General features: G+C 50.2%; 1 protein-coding gene across 1 annotated transcript in view; it reads left to right on the forward strand.

Moving 5' to 3' along the window:
- SDHA (succinate dehydrogenase complex flavoprotein subunit A) overlaps positions 1-20,377 on the forward strand; it is a 53,349-nt gene that overhangs the window by 9,291 nt on the left and 23,681 nt on the right. The window contains exons 2-5 of the mRNA XM_069958270.1: positions 11,059-11,148; positions 12,555-12,716; positions 13,498-13,641; positions 14,661-14,825. Of these exons, the coding sequence (XP_069814371.1) occupies positions 11,059-11,148; positions 12,555-12,716; positions 13,498-13,641; positions 14,661-14,825 (561 nt within the window). The remainder of the gene's footprint in view (positions 1-11,058; positions 11,149-12,554; positions 12,717-13,497; positions 13,642-14,660; positions 14,826-20,377) is intronic.

Below are 20,377 nucleotides of genomic sequence, written 5' to 3' on the forward strand. Positions count from 1 at the left end.
GCAAGATGCACTGTTCTGATGAAGGGAGATTATTTAACTCCTGAAACGCGTAAACCTTGTGCTTTCACAATAAATATGAATCCTTTTTCTACTACATTGGTGTAGCCTTGGACATTTTTTGGGACAGCGCTGTTTGCAAGTATCGAAGTTTTTTCTTTTCTATTTACCAAATTATGGGCCCCGGATCTGGGACTACCCCGTTTACGATACACCTGGCTGCAGTCCCTATCTTCCATTGCCACCTTCTCCTCACGGATTTACAGCTACCCCGGTGGGGTGATATGCATACAGCCCAAGAGGCTCATAGGTGAGTGCAATCATTCACTCTCTTTTCACTGGTTCTGCCACAGTAAGACACGAGGCGCCGGTGCCTTTGTTTTTTTCTGTTTCACTTTTAGCTAAATATTAATCTAAGGATGATGGTTAAAGGCTGACATTTTCTTGACATGGGGAAGCTGATCCCTCCATTACCCTTACCCCCTCCCCTCTTCCCACATACCACCCCCCTTCCATCCCTCCCACAAAGAAGACAGAGACCTGGTTCTTTGGAAAGTTTTGGCCACAGCAGCCAAATTTTATTAATAAACGTACAAAACATAAAAACATTATGCAACAATGACCTAGAACGGGAAGGAGGTCCTTGAGGCTAAAACTACAACCGGCCACCCATAACTGTGCCACAAAATATCAGGCTATTACCCCTCATATCCGACCCCCAGCCGGTTCCCCCAGGCTCAGGAGCCCTACCACAAGTCCAAAGGCACTGGCCGATTGTCCACAAACCATTACTCCCCGGGACACCACCCAGTCAGGAGCCCAGCCTCCTCCAAGGCCCCCCCGATAATCCTTAATAAAATGAGGGGGAATGGGGGTGCACCTCACCTCGTGTACCCCCCCTTATACTCCATTTTTCCAACCCCAAGGACCCCCTAACCCGCCAGCCGCTGCTATGACAAAATGACAACCCAACCCCCACCCCGAACTACCCAACGACGACCCGAACAATCCAGCTATCCCCAACTAAGGGAGGGAGGGCGGGACTCTTCACTGCTGCTCCGCATGTGCTGACCAGATCCAGGAAGAGGCAGTAACCTATATACCCTCCCCTGACTCCCATACCCCTCCCCTTAGCAACTCCCGCTCTTCCCAGCCAGATCACAAGTTAACCCTTCCCGTGCCAGCTCCCCTGTCATGCTGGCCTCCCTTAACTCCGTTGCGTCCGGCCTTTTCTTGACATGGGGAAGCTGATCCCTCCATTACCCTTACCCCCTCCCCTCTTCCCACATACCACCCCCCTTCCATCCCTCCCACAAAGAAGACAGAGACCTGGTTCTTTGGAAAGTTTTGGCCACAGCAGCCAAATTTTATTAATAAACGTACAAAACATAAAAACATTATGCAACAATGACCTAGAACGGGAAGGAGGTCCTTGAGGCTAAAACTACAACCGGCCACCCATAACTGTGCCACAAAATATCAGGCTATTACCCCTCATATCCGACCCCCAGCCGGTTCCCCCAGGCTCAGGAGCCCTACCACAAGTCCAAAGGCACTGGCCGATTGTCCACAAACCATTACTCCCCGGGACACCACCCAGTCAGGAGCCCAGCCTCCTCCAAGGCCCCCCCGATAATCCTTAATAAAATGAGGGGGAATGGGGGTGCACCTCACCTCGTGTACCCCCCCTTATACTCCATTTTTCCAACCCCAAGGACCCCCTAACCCGCCACGCGAGCACTTGGGAAAACCTCACACGTGCGAGCTCCCCCACAAACACAGGGCTCTTTCCACACCTTCCTGAATGCCAAGCGCCCACAGATCTGTTCCCACCGCGTTCAGATGAACCCCGTCCCCCAGCCAATAGTTGCAAGAACAATCCTCCAAATCCCTGTGCCGAACCAACACCCCTCCATTACGCGCAACAAACGCGCCTACTGCTCTGTTGACTTTCACCCGAGCCTTATTGAGCTTCACTACCGACCTGGCGACCTTCCAAGTCCTCCTGGGCACAATGTCCGACCAGACCACCCGAACCCCCGGAAAATCCTCCAGAGGCGCAGGAGATCGTACCGGACATCCCTAATCAATTCACGGAATGGGCGGACCCCCAGGTCATTACCTCCAATATGCAACACCAAGATATCCGGGGGCCTGTCCAGCCGTGCAAAACGGTGAAACTCCGGCAGTACTTTGTTCCACACCATACCCCCAACTCCCAGCCACCGCACAATCGCCGCCGCCCTGGACAGACCGAGCTGCCGCCCCTCCGGGCGAATGCCCGCCCGCTGTGCACCCCTCGCGACGTACGAATGCCCCATGATCCAGACCAGAGCCGGGCCGCCACCTGCAACACACAAACAAAGCAGAGAGAAATAAACAGGCCCAAAGCTCGGAACAAACAAAAAACACCAAAGAAAAAACGACCCCTACCACAGATCAACACCCACCCCCGCCACTAAACTTGCACCAGCTGGGGCCGAACATAAGATCTAAACCGACCGGACTCCCATCTCCCTATACGCCGCACCACCTCAGCACTCAAACCCCAACTCGCGGCCTCCGTAGCCGCCCCTATTCGGAAGGAATGAGGGGCAAACAACCTCCCCTCCAACCCCAACTCTTCCAAGCACCTCCTAAAAACGGCCGTAAATTGGTAACGGGATAAGAACGACCCATCCCCATGCCGCAACACCGGCCCGCTCCCCCCACCCCCCAATGCAAACAACTCCTTAACACACTGCACCGGGCACATCCTCGACCCCCCCACCGCCTGCAACACCACGTCGCGCCCCTTACCCCGCTGATCGGTTTTTGACCGCCGTATCCGAAAAACCACCCTGTCCTGTTCCAGCCAAACATCCTCCCTCATCAAACCACCAGCTTTCCTAACTGACGGGGACACAAGCTCCCCCACCCTTAATGCCCCAAAAAATGCCCAAGAGAAAGCCAAACGAAACAGAACCACTTCCGACTCCGAACTACACACCGAACCCAAACACTCACCCAGCCGTTCCAACAGAGCAAAAGACACCGGCCTCCGCCTATCAGGCTGTGACCTCCCCCTCCGAAAACCCCTCAGGGCCTGGCCCACTAGGAAATTCTTTGTGACGTCCCTGAGCCCCCTCACCTTAAGGCCAAAGGCCAGAGCCGCCACAAAACGATTGACCTTAGCCACAGACCAGCCCGCCGCTGCCACAGTACCCAGCCACCCAAGCACAGCCAACACCCGATCCTCATCAGACTGCACACCACCCCATTCATGCTCCCATGCCACCCATTCCTCCCATGCCACCGAATACGCCCTCCAAGTGCTACCAGCCAGCGAACTCCTCACGAGTTCCCCCGCCGTCCTCAGACAAGCAGCCACAGATGCAAGGGGCATGGGATGCCATCTTCTGCCGCCTCCGGCACCAACTCCCGGAACCGCTCCCACTCCTGACGAGACAAAGAGTCAGCCACTGAATTCTCGACACCCGGTACGTGCACTGCCACCACCCACGCATTAAGAGACAAACAACAAAGGACCAGATGACGCAGCAAGCGCACCACCGGGGGCGAAGACGCCGACCCCGAGTTAACCGCCGAGACAACCGCCATATTGTCGCAGTGGAAACGGACCTTCCTGTCCCGGAACTTCTCTCCCCAAATCTCCACCGCAACCACTATGGGGAAAAGTTCCAGGAGGGCAAGGTTCCGCACCAACCCCCCGTCGCTCCATGCGCTGGGCCACCTCTCCGCACACCACTGGCCCTGACAGTATGCCCCAAAGCCGACGCCCCCTGCAGCGTCCGTAAACAGTTCCCAATCAAAACTGTCCACCACCGGAGCTATGAACAGCGACCGACCGTTATACTTGTCCAAGAACGTCGCCCAAACCCCCAAGTCATCCCGCAGCTCCCTAGTCACCCTGATGAAATGATGAGGAGACCGCACCCCCGCCGTCGCCCCCGCCAGCCGTCGACAAAAAACCCTCCCCATGGGCATTATCCGGCAGGCAAAGTTCAACTTGCCAAGCAGGGACTGCAAGTCCCGCAAGGTTACCTTCCGCCAAGCCAGAGCTCGTTGTATGTCTTCCTTCAGAGCCTCCAGCTTGTCGGCGGGCAACCGGCATTCCATCCGCACGGAATCAATGGTGATTCCCAAGAATTCAAGCACTGACGACGGGCCCTCCGTCTTGTCCCGTGCAAGCGGCACCCCAAAACGGCCCGCCACCCACTCCATGGTGCCCAGCAAGTTCCCACAAGTGAGAGACCCGGGGGGACCTATGAACAGGAAGTCATCCAAATAATGAATGACCGACCGCACACCAGCCATATCCCGAATCACCCACTCGAGGAAGGAACTGAACGCCTCAAAATAAGCGCACGAAAGGGAGCAACCCATGGGAAGACACCTATCCACGAAGAAGGCGCCCTCCCAAAAGCAGCCCAGCAGTCGCATGCTTACCGGATGCACGGGGAGAAGACGAAAAGCCGACTCGATGTCGGTCTTCGCCATCAAAGCCCCTGGACCATACTCCCTCACCCACGCCACCGCCGAGTCGAACGAGGTGTAGACCACCGAACACAGTTCGGGATCAATCCCAGCGTTCACCGACCGCCCGCGCGGGTGAGAGAGATGGTGAATTAGCCGAAACTTGTTCGGCTCCTTCTTGGGGACTACACCCAAGGGAGACACTACCAAATCCTCCCACGGGGGAGACTCAAAGGGGCCACCCATCCTCCCCAAGGACACTTCCTTAGCCAATTTCTGGGACACCACGGAGGCGTATTGATAGGCCGACTTCAAGTTTCGCCGTGAAGCGGGGACCGCGTGAGAAGGGGAAGGAATGACAAAGCCGTCAGTAAAACCATCAGTGAGCAGAGCCGCCTTGGCCCTGTCCGGAAATCTGTCGAGGAAGGGGCGCATCACGTCCACCCTCACCGGAGTCACCCCCATGGCCAGCACCCCGCCCTTTACCTTTTCTGTAACACCGGGCGGAGCCATGGGAAGATCCGCCACACGCACCACAGACATGCCTAAACTTACAGGCCGACCCGTATTTGCACTGGCCGTCATTAAACTGCCAGCACAAACCGGCCTTCCCTCCCACGGACTGGGACGACTGCCCCTGCGAACCCCCGGTCCCCCCAAACTGCGAAGATTGGGCGGCAAAGCCGCCCCCCCCAGGAAAGGGCGGCCCCTGACGGGCCGGCCCCATGACCCGCAACCACAGACCAATATCCTTCTGGTCCCATCGTATACTTGGCCGCACCGCTTTCCGCTGACGAAACTGCTCGTCATAACGGAGCCAGGCCTGCCCCCCGTACACCCGATACGCTTCTCCAATTGAATCCAGGTAGCAGAAAAGACCCGAACAATTATCGGGCGCCTTCTCTCCAATCACACTTGCCAGAATGGCAAATGCCTGGAGCCAATTGGAGAACGTCTGAGGGATCAGACGCCACCGGCGTTTTTCCTCCTCCTCTTTCTTCAATTCAAACCGCTTCGTCTTGTCTAAATTAAATTTGTCCAACGGGAGAAGGGAGAAAATCTCCACGTATTCGTCCCGCCAGATTTTTTCCCTAACCTCTAACTTCAAGTGAGCTCCCAGAGGCCCCTCAAAACACACATAGACCTCCCCACGCGCTCTGTCATCCAACCGCACCCAATCCACCTCCTTCTCCTTGTCCGTCTGCACAGATACAGCCACACCCGCAGCGCCAGCCATCACTCCCCCCACACACGCCGGCGCAACCGCAGGGGCCTGAGGCGCACCCACCCACGCTGCAACCGGGACCGCCCCCCCCGCCGGCGCTTGCGCGCAGCTGCTGACACTTAATTCATGCGCAACCCCTGACCCCCCACCGCCCCCGGAGACCAGCCGCCGCAGGCCCGCCAGCAACTCCTGGAACTCTGCCCCCAAATTCACCACAGTACCCCCCACCCCCTGCCCCACTCCCAGCCTGCCAGCCACCCCAGACCCTCCCCCCCCAACAGACATCAGTACTGAACACTCACCAGGCTGCCCGGGTGCTGTGGGCCCGCCAGCCGGGATATCCGGATCCAACTGCCGCTGAGGATCACGCCGGTCCAGACTGGGCAGCAAGGAGTCCTCTCCCGCACCGAAAGGGAAGGCCACCGAGGAGGAGACTGAGGCAGGGGCAGGTGGCCCCCCACCCGCAGGGAGGCCGCTGGGAGGCAGGACCACCAAGGACCGCAAAGGAGCCTGGGGGCGGCCGCCGGCAATGACGTCACACTCACCGCGCCCGGCCGCCGACTGCGACCGGCGCGCTCCGCTACCGGAAGTTCCCCCGCTGGTGGCATTTCTGGCAGGCTCCCTGGCCCGCACCTCACCAGAAGAGCCCGCCGCATCCCCGGGAGACAGCTGCAGACAGGAGGAGGAGAGAGCACCCAGAGGAGGGGGTGGAGACCTCTCCTGCTCCGCAAGGCCCGGCCGCGCTCTCGGATTCCTCGCAGGCCGGGAGGCCCGACCCCGGGAGGTGAGGTGAGTCCCCCGACCTGGAGGGTCCCCGGAGGGGCTCCTGCGTCGGCGCCGGGTCCTGGGGGGAGAATCGGGGCTGAGGCGGGCGGGAGGCCGAGTCCGCCGGGAGCTCCGTTGCCGCGGAGGGGGCGGAGATTCGGCCGGACCGGTCAGGCATAGCGGGGAAGCATCCCAGGGGCTGGAGGAAGGTCCCGCAACAGCGGAGGCCCCCGAGGGGGGACCGGGGGCGGCAAGCGTAGGGGAACTCACCGCCCAGGGAGCCGCAGGAGGGGTCGCCATAATGGCCTGTAGCTGACTGTCCAGCCAGGCCCTGTCGTCCGCTCCGGCCACCGCTTCCTGCAGTTGCCGCAGGATCTCATTCAGGGGGAGAGCCATCAGGTCAGCTCGTCGGAACAGCTCTCCTCACACGCGGTCTGGCCAGCACACAGCACTGCACTCTTCACTGCTGCTCCGCATGTGCTGACCAGATCCAGGAAGAGGCAGTAACCTATATACCCTCCCCTGACTCCCATACCCCTCCCCTTAGCAACTCCCGCTCTTCCCAGCCAGATCACAAGTTAACCCTTCCCGTGCCAGCTCCCCTGTCATGCTGGCCTCCCTTAACTCCGTTGCGTCCGGCCTTTTCTTTATGCCTTACCCATGTATAGCTGTACATGTATGCCATCATATGAGGCACAGAAGCTTTGCCCCCACAAATAGCCACTATAGGACAACTGTGATTCAAAGACACCACATCCTGTTCCTGCCCACAATGCTCACTACCTTGTGCTGGGTTTTGTCTGCCCCACTGCATGCCTCACTGGTCCTGGGGTTCCTGTAGTCCTCCGGCGTCCTCCCTCCTCCTGGTTTCAGCTGCCTGCTTCCAGCTGCCACTAAAATGTCACCTGTGTCCTCTAGGGCAGTGGTCCCAACCTTTTTTCCACCAGGAACCTGTTTCAGGCAAGACCATTTTCCATGGCCTGGCGGTGCAGGCCTTTGGTCATATAGGTGCGGTGTTATGGAGAGGGTTGGAGTTTAGTGCATCATTTACTTATGAGATTTATAATGTAAATGTGGCTCAACCCAGTGTAAATTCAGAATCAGTGGGCACACTAGGCTTCTTTGTCTAAATCAGTGGGAGCACTTGGCTTGTTCCCTTAATCAGTGGGAGCTGATGACAGCCACAGCTGCTACTCATGATAGCTACTGCTGCTATAGATGACAGCTACTATTGCTACTGATGATGGCCACTGCTGCTACTGATGATGGCCACTGCTGCTACTGATGATGATCACTGCTGCTACTGATGATGATCACTGCTGCTACTGATGATGATCACTGCTGCTACTGATGATGATCACTGCTGCTACTGATGATGACCACTGCTGCTACTGATGATGACCACTGCTGCTACTGATGATGACCACTGCTGCTACTGATGATGATCACTGCTGCTACTGATGATGACCACTGCTGCTACTGATGATGATCACTGCTGCTACTGATGATGATCACTGCTGCTACTGATGATGATCACTGCTGCTACTGATGATGACCACTGCTGCTACTGATGATGGCCACTGCTGCTACTGATGATGGCCACTGCTGCTACTGATGATGATCACTGCTGCTACTGATGATGATCACTGCTGCTACTGATGATGATCACTGCTGCTACTGATGATGATCACTGCTGCTACTGATGATGACCACTGCTGCTACTGATGATGATCACTGCTGCTACTGATGATGATCACTGCTGCTACTGATGATGATCACTGCTGCTACTGATGATGACCACTGCTGCTACTGATGATGATCACTGCTGCTACTGATGATGACCACTGCTGCTACTGATGATGGCCACTGCTGCTACTGATGATGACAACTGCTGCTACTGATGATGGCCACTGCTGCTACTGATGATGATCACTGCTGCTACTGATGATGATCACTGCTGCTACTGATGATGACCACTGCTGCTACTGATGATGACCACTGCTGCTACTCAGGGCCAATTGTAGGGTTTCTGCTACCTGAGGTAGAAACCTGAAATGTTTTAAAGTTTCCAATTACATCAGTGTATATGGAATTCCTCAATCTTTATTGCTTCGCCAAGAATAAAAGCACCTGACATATACAAGAGTCAATGCATTATGACTACTCATGTGCTCATACTACCATTACACCTTGTGCTCTATATAAAGGGGTAGTGATGTCTGAAACATATAACAATACCTGCAGAGTGTTTGCAGTCCTGACTTCCTTGCATTCTAGTCTGTGTCCACCTATCATTTGCAGGTCATTGGGCCAATGAAGTCAGTGGTGTGCAGCAGACAGTATAATTTATGGCCACTCCATAAAATCTGCCACCCTTCAGAGATTCGACAATACTGCCGCCCTAAACAATATACTCATTTTATTGCTATTGATGATGATGTGGCTCTGTCATTACAGCGGGGGAACTGCCAGGAGCGGGGAAAATGAATGATTGCGCCACTGTAATGTCAGAGCCACGTGGCTCTATCACTACAGTGCCGCAGAGATTTATACAGTTTCCCCATTCCCAGCTTGATATTAAAGGGGTACTCCCCCCAAAAGCTAAAAAAATGAAATGCTCCCAAACCTAGCTGGCCTTACTCACCATGTCCCCCTGAGTATTTTGAGACGTCTCCCATCTTTCTAGCTGCTGCCGTTCCTGAGTTACAAGTTTTTCTAAAAGCCAATCTATATCCAAGATAGGAAACTACATTTCCCATCATGCAATGCTTCTGCCTGATGATGGTGAAGTAGCAGAGCTGAGACAATGAAGGAGATGATGACGGTGTAGTAGAGATGAGATGGCGGTGTCGGTGTAGCAGAGCTGAGTTGGAAGAGACGTTGTAGCAGAGCTGAGTTGGAAGTAACGTTGTAGCAGAGCTAAGTTGGGGGTGACATTGTAGCAGAGCTGAGTTGGCGGTGACGGCGTAGCAGAGCTGAGTTGGCGGTGACGGCGTAGCAGAGCTGAGTTGGCGGTGACGGCGTAGCAGAGCTGAGTTGGCGGTGACGGCGTAGCAGAGCTGAGTTGGCGGTGACGGCGTAGCAGAGCTGAGTTGGCGGTGACGGCGTAGCAGAGCTGAGTTGGCGGTGACGGCGTAGCAGAGCTGAATTGGGGGGGACGGCGTAGCAGAGCTGAGTTGGGGGGGGGGCGGCGTAGCAGAGCTGAGTTGGGGGGGACGGTGAAGCAGAGCCGCGGACGATTGGGGGGGGGAGCTTGCCGCGGGCGATCGCGGGGGGGGGAGCTTGCCGCGGGCGATCGCGGGAGGCGGAGCTTGCCGTGGGCGATCGCAGGGGGCGGAGCTTGCCGCGGGGGGGGGGGGTGCCGCGGGTGAGTGCTGCGGCTATGCCTCGGGTGAGTGAGGGATGCCACAGGTGATGGGGGGGGGGGGCGGTTGGTTGTGGGGTGGGGGGATGTGTGCGTATTAATGCAAAAATAATTTTGGGGGGAATACCCCTTTAATACATCATGCTGTGAGGGGAACACTCCAGGACGGGGCGAACACGGGACATATGAATGCAGCCTAACTCTTACACTACTCTTCTGCAGCTAATCAAACACAAATATATGGGGAAAAGTAGTGAAAGAATTAAACCTGACTTAATAAATAAAACCTTGCTGTAATAAATAAAAGTCACCAATAAGGAGACAGGAGAAGCCAGGGATGATTATACTATGGGCCCCTAATACAAAAAACATATGTGAGTTTGGCTAGTGCAGTACATAATAGCCATCGTCAATATCCCTCCCCAGAAGACATTTCCCACTCACTTTGATTGCCATAATGTAGTCGGCAAGTGATTGTTCATGCCACTTCCCATTGATATACTCAAATGTAACTGGACCTAATAGTGTGGTATGCTGCGCAATTGTGGCCTGTAAAATTTCAATATACCAGCAGGAAGCAGTCTGAACGTAGTCACCAGCAGAATTAAACTGAATGGGACCTGCTGCTTTAAGCCACAGTATACTTCAGCATATATATATGTTTTTAGTGTTTTTCCCTCTAAACCACACTGCCATGCCAGTTACTTTCGGCGCCGCTAGGGATCCCGTGTATACACTCCAGCTGGGATTCCCTCAGCCCTCAGCACAACGTAAGTTCCGTAGTAATCACGTCCGTTGTTGCGAAACATACGTTGTATGAACATAGCCTTAATCTGTCAGTTGCCTTTTAAGAAGGTTAGAACCAGGTTACTTGTATATGGTCAGTAAAGTCCAGGCCTCAAAGGATTTCATCTGTCGTAAAAGCCTGAGGAGGAGCAACAAAGTAATAATTGGGATATTTTTTCCTTTACTTGATCTATTTGTGCATTTGCTATAAAGTAAAAAGGCACAGAGAACATCCACCAAGCACAGTGATTGCATTTTTTTTTCTTGTTTGACAGTGGGAAGCAGCATAAAAAGGTTTTCTTTCTGGTTCTGTGTCACAGCTTGGAGATAGATGATAACCTGTTGGGGGGTGGGGGGATGAGCTTTTATCACACTCCTTAATGAATGTTGATACCACCCTGCTGCTAAAATATAGAAGCTTTCAATGTCTTATTTTTAATTTCAGGAATGGGCAGCAGTGTCCCCTGCATTAACAAGGACCTTCCACTTTACGGTTCAAGGAAAGAAGTCTGCATCTGCTAAAGTCTCTGATTCGGTAAAATTTCTAGAGACATTCTTTGCATGGGAGAGTAGCCCTGGTCAAAAATCAAAGCTATCGTCCTGAATTCTCATATGCAAAACTTTGCAAAAATCTTTGTCTAGTAAACTTTGTATTTTTTTACCAAGCAGGATTTCTCCAATTCATTACTCCTATACAGCCTGAACACTGCCTTAAGGAGGACCTGTCACCTCCTGTGCCGGGGTGACAGGCTCCCAACCCCCCATTAGATTCCCCTATACTTACCTCATCGCGCCGGGTCCCGCTTCCTGAGCTGATCAGGTGACTGAGATTTCAGCGCCCGAAGCCCGGCGCGCGCTCACAGGAGAGTCAGATGCCCATAGAGAATGAATGAGGAGTCCGATGCGCCGTCATTCTCTATGGGCATCGGACTCTCCTGTGAGCGCGCTCGCCGCGCGATGAGGTAAGTATAGGGGGATATCTAACAGGGGGTCGGGAGCCTGTCACCCCGGCACGGGGGGTGACAGGTTTCCTTTAATTATCTGGCACATATGTAGTGTTTAGCCTGATGATGATTAGAATTTTTTTTTCCTGGGGGCATTCCTAATGGTGAATTGACATGTTATCTAAGTTCCTCACATCAGTACAATTACAACCATATGTAACTTGTATAACTTTTATTTTATTTGATGGATTTAAAAAAAGTAAAACCTTTTATAAAAGCTAAATGTGTTTAAAATAGCTCTAATACCATCCTTATAACACTTTTATTTTTTGGTCTATAGGGCTGTGTGAGATGTCATTTTTTGCACCATGATCTGTACTTTCGATAGATACCTTGGTTGCGTATATGCAACTTTTAGATTACTTTTTATTACAATGTTTCTGGATTTGATGCAACAAAAAAATGCACAATTTTGCACATTGGAATTTTTTGGTGCTTACGCTCTCATAGAGATCAATGCTGTGTATATCCACAGCACAAATCCATTAGATCAGTGATACAATGCTCTGGGCTACGCGGCGCTGAGGCCTGGCCCAGGCAGAAGAACAGATCATGGGGGGGAGATCCAACCCTCTAGACACCAGGGACACCAGGAATTTAAATGCTTATTTAGCCGACACAGCGAGGGGACCGCGCGGCTAATAGATGCGTTCAAAGCGCGACAATGCAACAAAGGCAGATTACATGCCCATCTGGAAAGTGACAAAATGTGGTGGCCAGGGGCACAATAATGACCTTTGCAACCCGTATTCTTATGCCACTGCCTCCACCATTTCCCAGCCATATGCACATGTGCATATTTTTATTAGGGCATTTAGGGAGAGTGAGAAAAGATGAATGATGCTACAGAGCAGATGGAGTGAATGCAGCAGGGCACATTAATGCTACCATAGGACAACTAGGAAAGTATAAATTTGTTTTTGATTTCCTATTCCAGATTTCTACACAATACCCAGTAGTGGACCATGAGTTTGATGCAGTCGTGGTTGGTGCTGGTGGTGCAGGACTGCGAGCAGCATTTGGCTTGTCTGAAGCAGGATTTAATACAGCATGTATCACAAAGCTATTTCCTACAAGATCTCACACAGTAGCAGCACAGGTAATTTATTTTTAAGGAATTCTTCGTCAATATTGTGATTTTCCAAATTTGACTATTTAAAGGGGTTGGCTACCTTATAGTAAAATAGTTCAGTGTACATTATTAGTTAATGTAGTCACAGCACTTACTGACAGCAGCTTCCTGTGTACCCCATAGATCTAATATCAGGCTCCTCTCCTCCAGGTTGTGCTGTCCTGCTCTGTGGTGATTCTGTCCATAAGATGGCCGACATGTGACCATGCCCCACCCTCTGTGTCCTCCATAGGCAAATACAGGGGTATATGATATCAGCGCTGCAAGGCACAAAGGAAGCTGCTGTAAATATATACAGTGCTTACATTTACTAACTGAGCGATTTTACTATAATGTGGTTAAACCCTTTTTATTTGATTAGCGGTGGTGGCTGCTGAAGTTGGATAAAGCCCTAAGGCTATGTGGAAAACATGGATATAGTCATTGGCTGTATCCATGTTTTCCAGACAACCTTAGAGCTTTATCCAAGTTCAGCAGCCCCCGCTAATCAAATACCGAACGTTCGGGTTCGGATCGACTCGAACCCGGTTCGCTCATCTCTAGTTATATGTTACACTTATGCTGGGTTCACACTGCATTTTTATTTATTTTTTTTGTGTTGCCCGCTCACTGTTTTTTTAATCAGAACTTATCTCTCACTTTACCAGAACAATATAGTAACGCTGAGCTGTGGTTGCAAATCAAAGAGTATAGATACATCTGCAACTGTTTTTTCATGTTCAAACACCTAACTATAAAATTGTTCTAGGGTGGTATAAATGCAGCTTTGGGTAACATGGAAGATGATAACTGGAGGTGGCACTTTTATGACACAGTGAAAGGATCTGATTGGTTGGGTGATCAAGATGCCATCCATTACATGACAGAGCATGCACCAGCATCTGTTCTTGAGGTTAGTACTAAAATTACATACTGTTGCTGCATATTATCTAATGATATGAATGTGCTTTTAGCACATTAAACTAATGTATAAACAAAGGACAGTGTGTGGTGGTCTTTTATGCAAACATGCTAAGGCACTTTTCACATGTTTGCGGTGTCCATTTGCCATATGCACTGGGAAAATCGAAATGAGGGGGTTTGTTAAGTGATTTAAAACCAGAACATGTGAACACACCCTAAAGTACAATACAACAAGTTTTTAAAGCGACTCTCTACCCACAATCTGACACCCCCCCCCCCCCAAACCGCTTGTACCTTCAGATAGCTGCTTTTAATCCAAGATCTGTCCTGGGGCCCGTTCAGCAGGTGATGCAGTTATTGTGCTAAAAATGTACTTTTAGGGTAGCTTCACACGTACCGTATCGCTGCGTTTTTGCGTTAAAAACGCTGCGTTATTAACGCAGCGATACGGTATGTGTGAAGCTACCCTAAATCCGGCAGCGCTGTGTCTAACGGCCGGGGCTTACATTTGTATAAGCATTAGGCTGGCACAACCTCTCTGTCCCTCCTCCCCAACCTCCTCATCATTAGGAATGCTTCAGGCAGATTGCTTCCTATTCCCCACCTGTGTGTATAATGAACATGGGCTGGATCGTTAATACACCTGTGCAAAGCTCAAACAGCAGTAAATGTTCCTGGACTATTCCTAATGATGAGGAGGGTGGGGAGGAAGGACGGAGAGGTGGTGCCAGCCTAATGCATATACAAATGTAAGCCCCGGCCGTTAGACACAGCGCTATAGGATTAAAAGTTGTTTTTAGGAGACTAACTGCATCACCTGCCGAAGGGACCCCTGGACTGGTCTTGGATTAAAAGCAGCTATCCGAAGGTACAAGTGGTTTGGGGGGGACAGATTGTGGCTACAGAGTCGCTTTAAATGCCTGGAAAAAAGATGGTTTAAAGTTCTTTAATTCCTTGTTTCTTATACTGTATATTTACATTTACTGGAAAATTTTCTTTTTCTGGTAGCTTGAAAACTACGGAATGCCCTTCAGTAGGACAGAACAAGGGAAAATCTACCAGCGCGCTTTTGGTGGACAAAGCCTGAAGTATGGTAAAGGTGGGCAGGCTCATCGCTGCTGCTGTGTAGCGGATAGGACTGGACATTCATTGCTACACACTTTGTATGGAAGGGTAAGGGGATAAGTAAAAAAAAAAAAACAGTGTCATATATGCAATATTGTAACTACATGACATCCCAACGAAACAAGATGCAGATTGGCAGTAGAACAGACAAAATATCTTAAAAATGGTTTAACTCATAAATGAAACATTTAGGGCCATACATATCATCCTTTTTTGTGCCATTATTTTGGCAAAAAAAGGTGTTTTTGTGCACAGTGTATATTTTTTGCTTGGAGGGTGCATAGTTAGGGTGTGGTTTATTTTAGCTACTTTTTTAGCCAGATTTATTTAAAAAAAAAAGCACAAAAATTGCAGAATATTTATCAAGGCCTATACTACTATTAATTTGTGAGCATGGAGTAATCTCAATCTTTCCTTTATGACCTGTTCTCTTTTTACAGTCTGTTCCTGGCTTTGGCTTAAAAAATCTGTCAGATAAATCTTTCTGTATAAACACACCCTAAGGTTATGTTCACACAATGGACCCACATCTAGAGGACATTTATGTCATGTTCTGTGGATATGCCATAAGTGTCCCGGATGGTTATTCCCTTTTAACCTCTTAAGGACGCATGACGTACCCGTACGTCATGCGCCCGTATCAGGTGTTCAGAGCGGGGCCGCGTGGCGACCCCGCTCTGAACCGCCGCGGTTCCAGGTGCCGCTTGTATTAGCGGGCACGGTCGTATCACCGTGTCCGCTAATACAGTAATCAGAGCGTAGAAACTGAAATTTCTCATCAACTATGAAGATCTTTATTAAAACATAACTTTTATTATAATTATAATGTTAATAATAGAATGTGCGATAAAGTGAAATTAAAAACAAGCGGTGTAACCAAAGCCTTTCTATACTTTTTGTAATAAATATGGATGAAAATTGTGGCTCAGTTTGGCAGCCTGCGATGTCACTGCGATTATCAGATAATATCAGATAGAACAAACCATATGAGTGTCCTGGGAGCAGATCGCTCCTGACTCTTTGCTTTCTGGACACGGTATCGTATGTCTGCTAGTGATGGTTAAACAAATTCAATATGATTCACTGTTATAGCGATAAATGGTAATCTTATCAGTGAGATTTACTTAGTGCCAGATGAAAGACGGGCTAGGTACGACTATACCGGCATTGGGAAACACTTCCCTTGTAAGCCCCAGGTAGCAGCCCAGTCGATTCAAGCACTAACAGTGACAGACAGCCGCATAATTGGTGACCCGTCTATCAGTGTTACAGTATCATCGCTACAAAGTTGCAGTGAACTATTTGATATCGCAGTTTGTACCGCTGTTCAATCTGAAGCTTTCAATAGTAAAAGGCAATCAGAGCGCGGTTCTGCTCTCGCCCGGCAGCGCCGCCGCCACTGCCGAAATACAGGACCAGAACCACCGCTAGTCTATTTGGCTAGGTTACACCATTATTTAAAACCTCTAAACATTAACCCTCCACCACCCTAACGTTTCACCACTATATCGTGGCTTTATCAAGGGGAAACTCAGAACTATAGTGTACATGACAGCTGCATCCGATTACCGGATGCAGCACTTCCCTGGTGTCTAGTGGGGGAGATCGCTCCTCCGGGACAACGTCCCGTTACTGCTGCCGGCCGGGGACCGCTCCAAGATGGCAGCCGAAAGCAAACGAGTGCCGATCTCATTGATCTTTGCTGTATAACTATACAGCAAAGATCTCAATGAGAGATCAAAGTGTATATACTAGAAGTCCCCAAGGGGGGCTTCTAGTATATGTGTAAAAAAAAAAAAAAAGCATTGTTATAAGTAAAAAGCCCCCTCCCCTAATAAAGGTCCGAATCACCCCCCTTTTCCCAGGTTTTAAATAAAAGTAAATAAATAAATAAATAAACATGTTTGCTATCGCCATGTGCGTAATCGCCTGAACTATTAATTAATCACATTCCTGATCTCGCACGGTAAATGGCGTAAGCGCCCAAAAATCCCAAAGTGCAAAATTGCGCATTTTTGGTCGCATCAAATCCAGAAAAAAATTAATAAAAAGCGATAAAATAGTCGTATATGCGCAATCAAGGTACCGATAGAAAGTAAACATCATGGCGCAAAAAATTACACCTCACAGCCCCATAGACCAAAGGATAAAAGCGCTATAAGCATGGGAATAGAGCGATTTTAAGGAACGTATATTTGTTAACAATGGTTTGAATTTTTTACCGGCCATCAGATAAAAGAAAAGTTATACATGTTATATATCATTTTAATCGTAACGACTTGAGGAACATGCATAACAAGTCAGTTTTACCCCAGGGCGAATGGCGTAAAAACACAGTCCCCCCAAATAAAAGAAATGCGTTTTTTTGTTCAATTTCACCACACTTTGAATTTTTTTCTGGTTTCGCAGTATACTTTATGCAAAACTTCAGCCTGTCATTGCAAAGTACAATTAGTGACGCAAAAAATAAGGGCTCATGTGGGTTTCTAGGTGGAAAAATGCAAGTGCTATGGCCTTTTAAGCACAAGGAGGAAAAACCGAAAACGCAAAAACGAAAATTGGCCCCGTCCTTAAAGGGTTAAGGCTTCCTACCACGTATAAAAAACGGCCATTATTTGGCACTAGGGATGAGCGAATTTACAATAGGAACTAAGCGAATTGCATCGTTAGGATTGGCCGTCAGCTTGTCAGGCTGCTGGCTTTGAAGTCTGTGCAGCTCTGTGATGCTTCACTCCAGGTGCTGGGAAAAGCTGGATTCAATCCTGGAAAACTTCTTTCCATTTCCCAGGACTAGATCCAGCTTTTCCCGGCACCCAGGGAGGAGCAACACAGACTTTAAAGCCAGCAGGCTGACAAGCTGACGGCCAATCCTAACGATGCGCTTCGCTTCGTTCCTACTGTAAATTTGCTCATCCCTAGTTTTGAGTATCAAACAACAGCCGTTGTTTTAAATGAAAAATTGCATTGAAGTCTATGGACAGTGGCTGCAAATAAACAACATGAACAATACTTTGATGGCCGTAGCCAAACAACAGCTGTTGTTCAATAAATTATGTGAAACAACGGCCATTGTTTGCATTGACTTCAATTTGGAGTACTCAACAATTTATAGTTGTGTAAAGATGCCAGTACTGTGAGGTAGAAATCTGATGTGTTATTTATTGACAACCCTGTTATTTATTACATCACTGTCAGAAGAAATGCGGACGGGGGTCGACACGAATGTATAATGCACTACACGTCCGGGTCATGTATAAACATGATGACAGTCTCTTAAAACATAGTAGTGGCTGGCGGCCATTATATTACTATTACCTGAGATATAGAAATACTGGAAGGACAAAGATCATGTGACGCCGCTATCACTCCATGACCCATGTGGCAGATATCCTGTTTCTACATATTTTCTTCTTTACAAAGTAATAGAACTTTATTAACCCCTTAACGACATCGGGCGTAAACTTACGCCCTCGCGCCCTGGTACTTGGCGCATCAGGGCGTAAATTTACGCCCGATATTTCCCCGATCGCTGCGTGTTCGCACACAGCGATCGGGGAAGATGGCCTGCTATAAATCATAGCAGGCCATCTTAGCTTCACGGCACGGGGGGTGGTTAACACCCCCCGTGCTTACGATCGCCGCTATAGGCTGATCAATTCAGATCAGCCAACAGCGGCGATCGGAACCTTTCCGGGTCATCGGCGACCCGATGACCCAGAAAAAAATGGCGGTCGGTGCTGTCCGAGGACGGCACCGACCGCCATTACTGTAAAAAGTAATGGTGATCGCCGTGCCACCGGCCCGATCGCCGTGAACGGCCGGCCGGCCGTTCACGGCGATCGGGCCGGTGGCACGGCGATCAGAGTCCCACAAAATAGTAAATACCTGCCCTGGACCCCTCAGCTAGGTAGCCGAGGGGTCCAGAGCAGGTATTTGTACATTACTCACCTGTCCCGGGCTCCTGATCGGCGTCTTCCGGGTTCGCGGCGTCCTTGTCTTCGTTCGGGTCTTCGGCTTCCTCCGTGACGTCACGTTCGGCTTCTCTCGGCTGTTTTCGGCTCCAGCGTCAGCTTTTTCCATGTTTTGCGCTCTGCTGCCCTCTAGCGGCTAATATGTGTAATACACTTATCAGCAGCTACAGGGATGTTCAGAATGTAGAAAGTTTTTTTTTTTTTTTTTTCAATTTTTTTTTTTTTCTATTTTCCGCACCCTATCGCCGCTGAGTGTTGATCAGCATCGCACGAAAGTGCGCTGCTAATCAGCAACTCCTCCTTTTTGGCGTAGGGTGTTTTTTTTCTATATTCTACTGCCACGGTCTGCTGATAAGTGCCGCACATAAGTGCGGCATTTATCAGCAACTCCTTTGTTGGCGTAGGTTTTTTTTTTATACTTACTGTAAAAAAACACGTAAAAAACACTACATTACACCACACTACATTGAATAAAGTTTGACACTACACCACTACATACCCCATATACTAGTCCCCATATAAAGATGGCCCCCAGGGTGTTTTCGGCGTCAGAGGGATACGTTATTATTGCCTCCGACACCGAAACAGCCAGTGAGGATGAATGGGGGGATCCTTCTTTCCTCCATTCATCCTCATCATCCTCATCATCCAGTGACGTGTCTGGGGGTAGCGTAGCGTACGCTGCCCCCAGACACGTCTTTTCCGCCAGTACCGTCCCAATAAGAGATGACGGTATGGTGTGAAATTCTACAAACTCTGTGAGCATACCTCAGGGTACTCTTACAGATTTAGGGTACGTGCACACTGCAGAATGGTGAAGGATAACCCTTTGTGCATTCCGCAGCTGGCACCCACCGGCGGACTGTTGCGGGCGCATGTCTCTACCCGTGTCATAGACTCCATTCTATGCACGGGTGGATTTCGTTGTCCGTCCAAAGAATGAATACGTTGGACAGAGAGCGGAATCCGCCCGTGCATAGAATGGAGTCTATGACACGGATGGAGACGTGCGCCTGCATCAGTCCGCCGGTGGGTGCCAGCTGTGGAATGCACGAAGGGTTATCTGACGCGATTCCGCAGTGTGCACGTACCCTTAGAGTGTATGTAGGAAGGGACACCCGAATCCAGCCCCAGATGCCCCCCCCCCCCCCATCCTCGGAACAAGTGGGAAGATCGTCCGGGAACTGATCTTCCCACTGCTGGATAAAGGTCACCACCTGTACGGGGATAACTTTTATACCAGCGCCCCCTCTTCCAGTCCCTCGCTGCCCTGTAGCTTGCGGCACGATCCGAAAATATCAGAAGTAGTAATAGCGCCCTAATATTTAGCAGCCATGGAGCGGACCCAGCGCTTCTGGATATGAAGGACCCCGGATCGCACCAGGGCAACATTTTCCAGGTGACGTCCCCCACACTGGAAAACAGGAGACCCCAGAAGAAGTGCAGAGTGTGGCGTAACACGGGGATCAGGAAGGACACCATTTACCAGTGTGACACCTGTCCTGATCCCCCCGTCCTCTGCATACTGGATCGCTCCAAGGCGCACCACACGTCATTGGGGTTCTACATTATCTATATTCTGTCCCTTATTCCTATTTCAGGGGTCACGTTGATCCAGGGACTATTCTG

The sequence above is a fragment of the Dendropsophus ebraccatus genome, chromosome 2, assembly GCF_027789765.1.
Source record: "Dendropsophus ebraccatus isolate aDenEbr1 chromosome 2, aDenEbr1.pat, whole genome shotgun sequence".
NCBI lineage: Eukaryota > Metazoa > Chordata > Amphibia > Anura > Hylidae > Dendropsophus > Dendropsophus ebraccatus.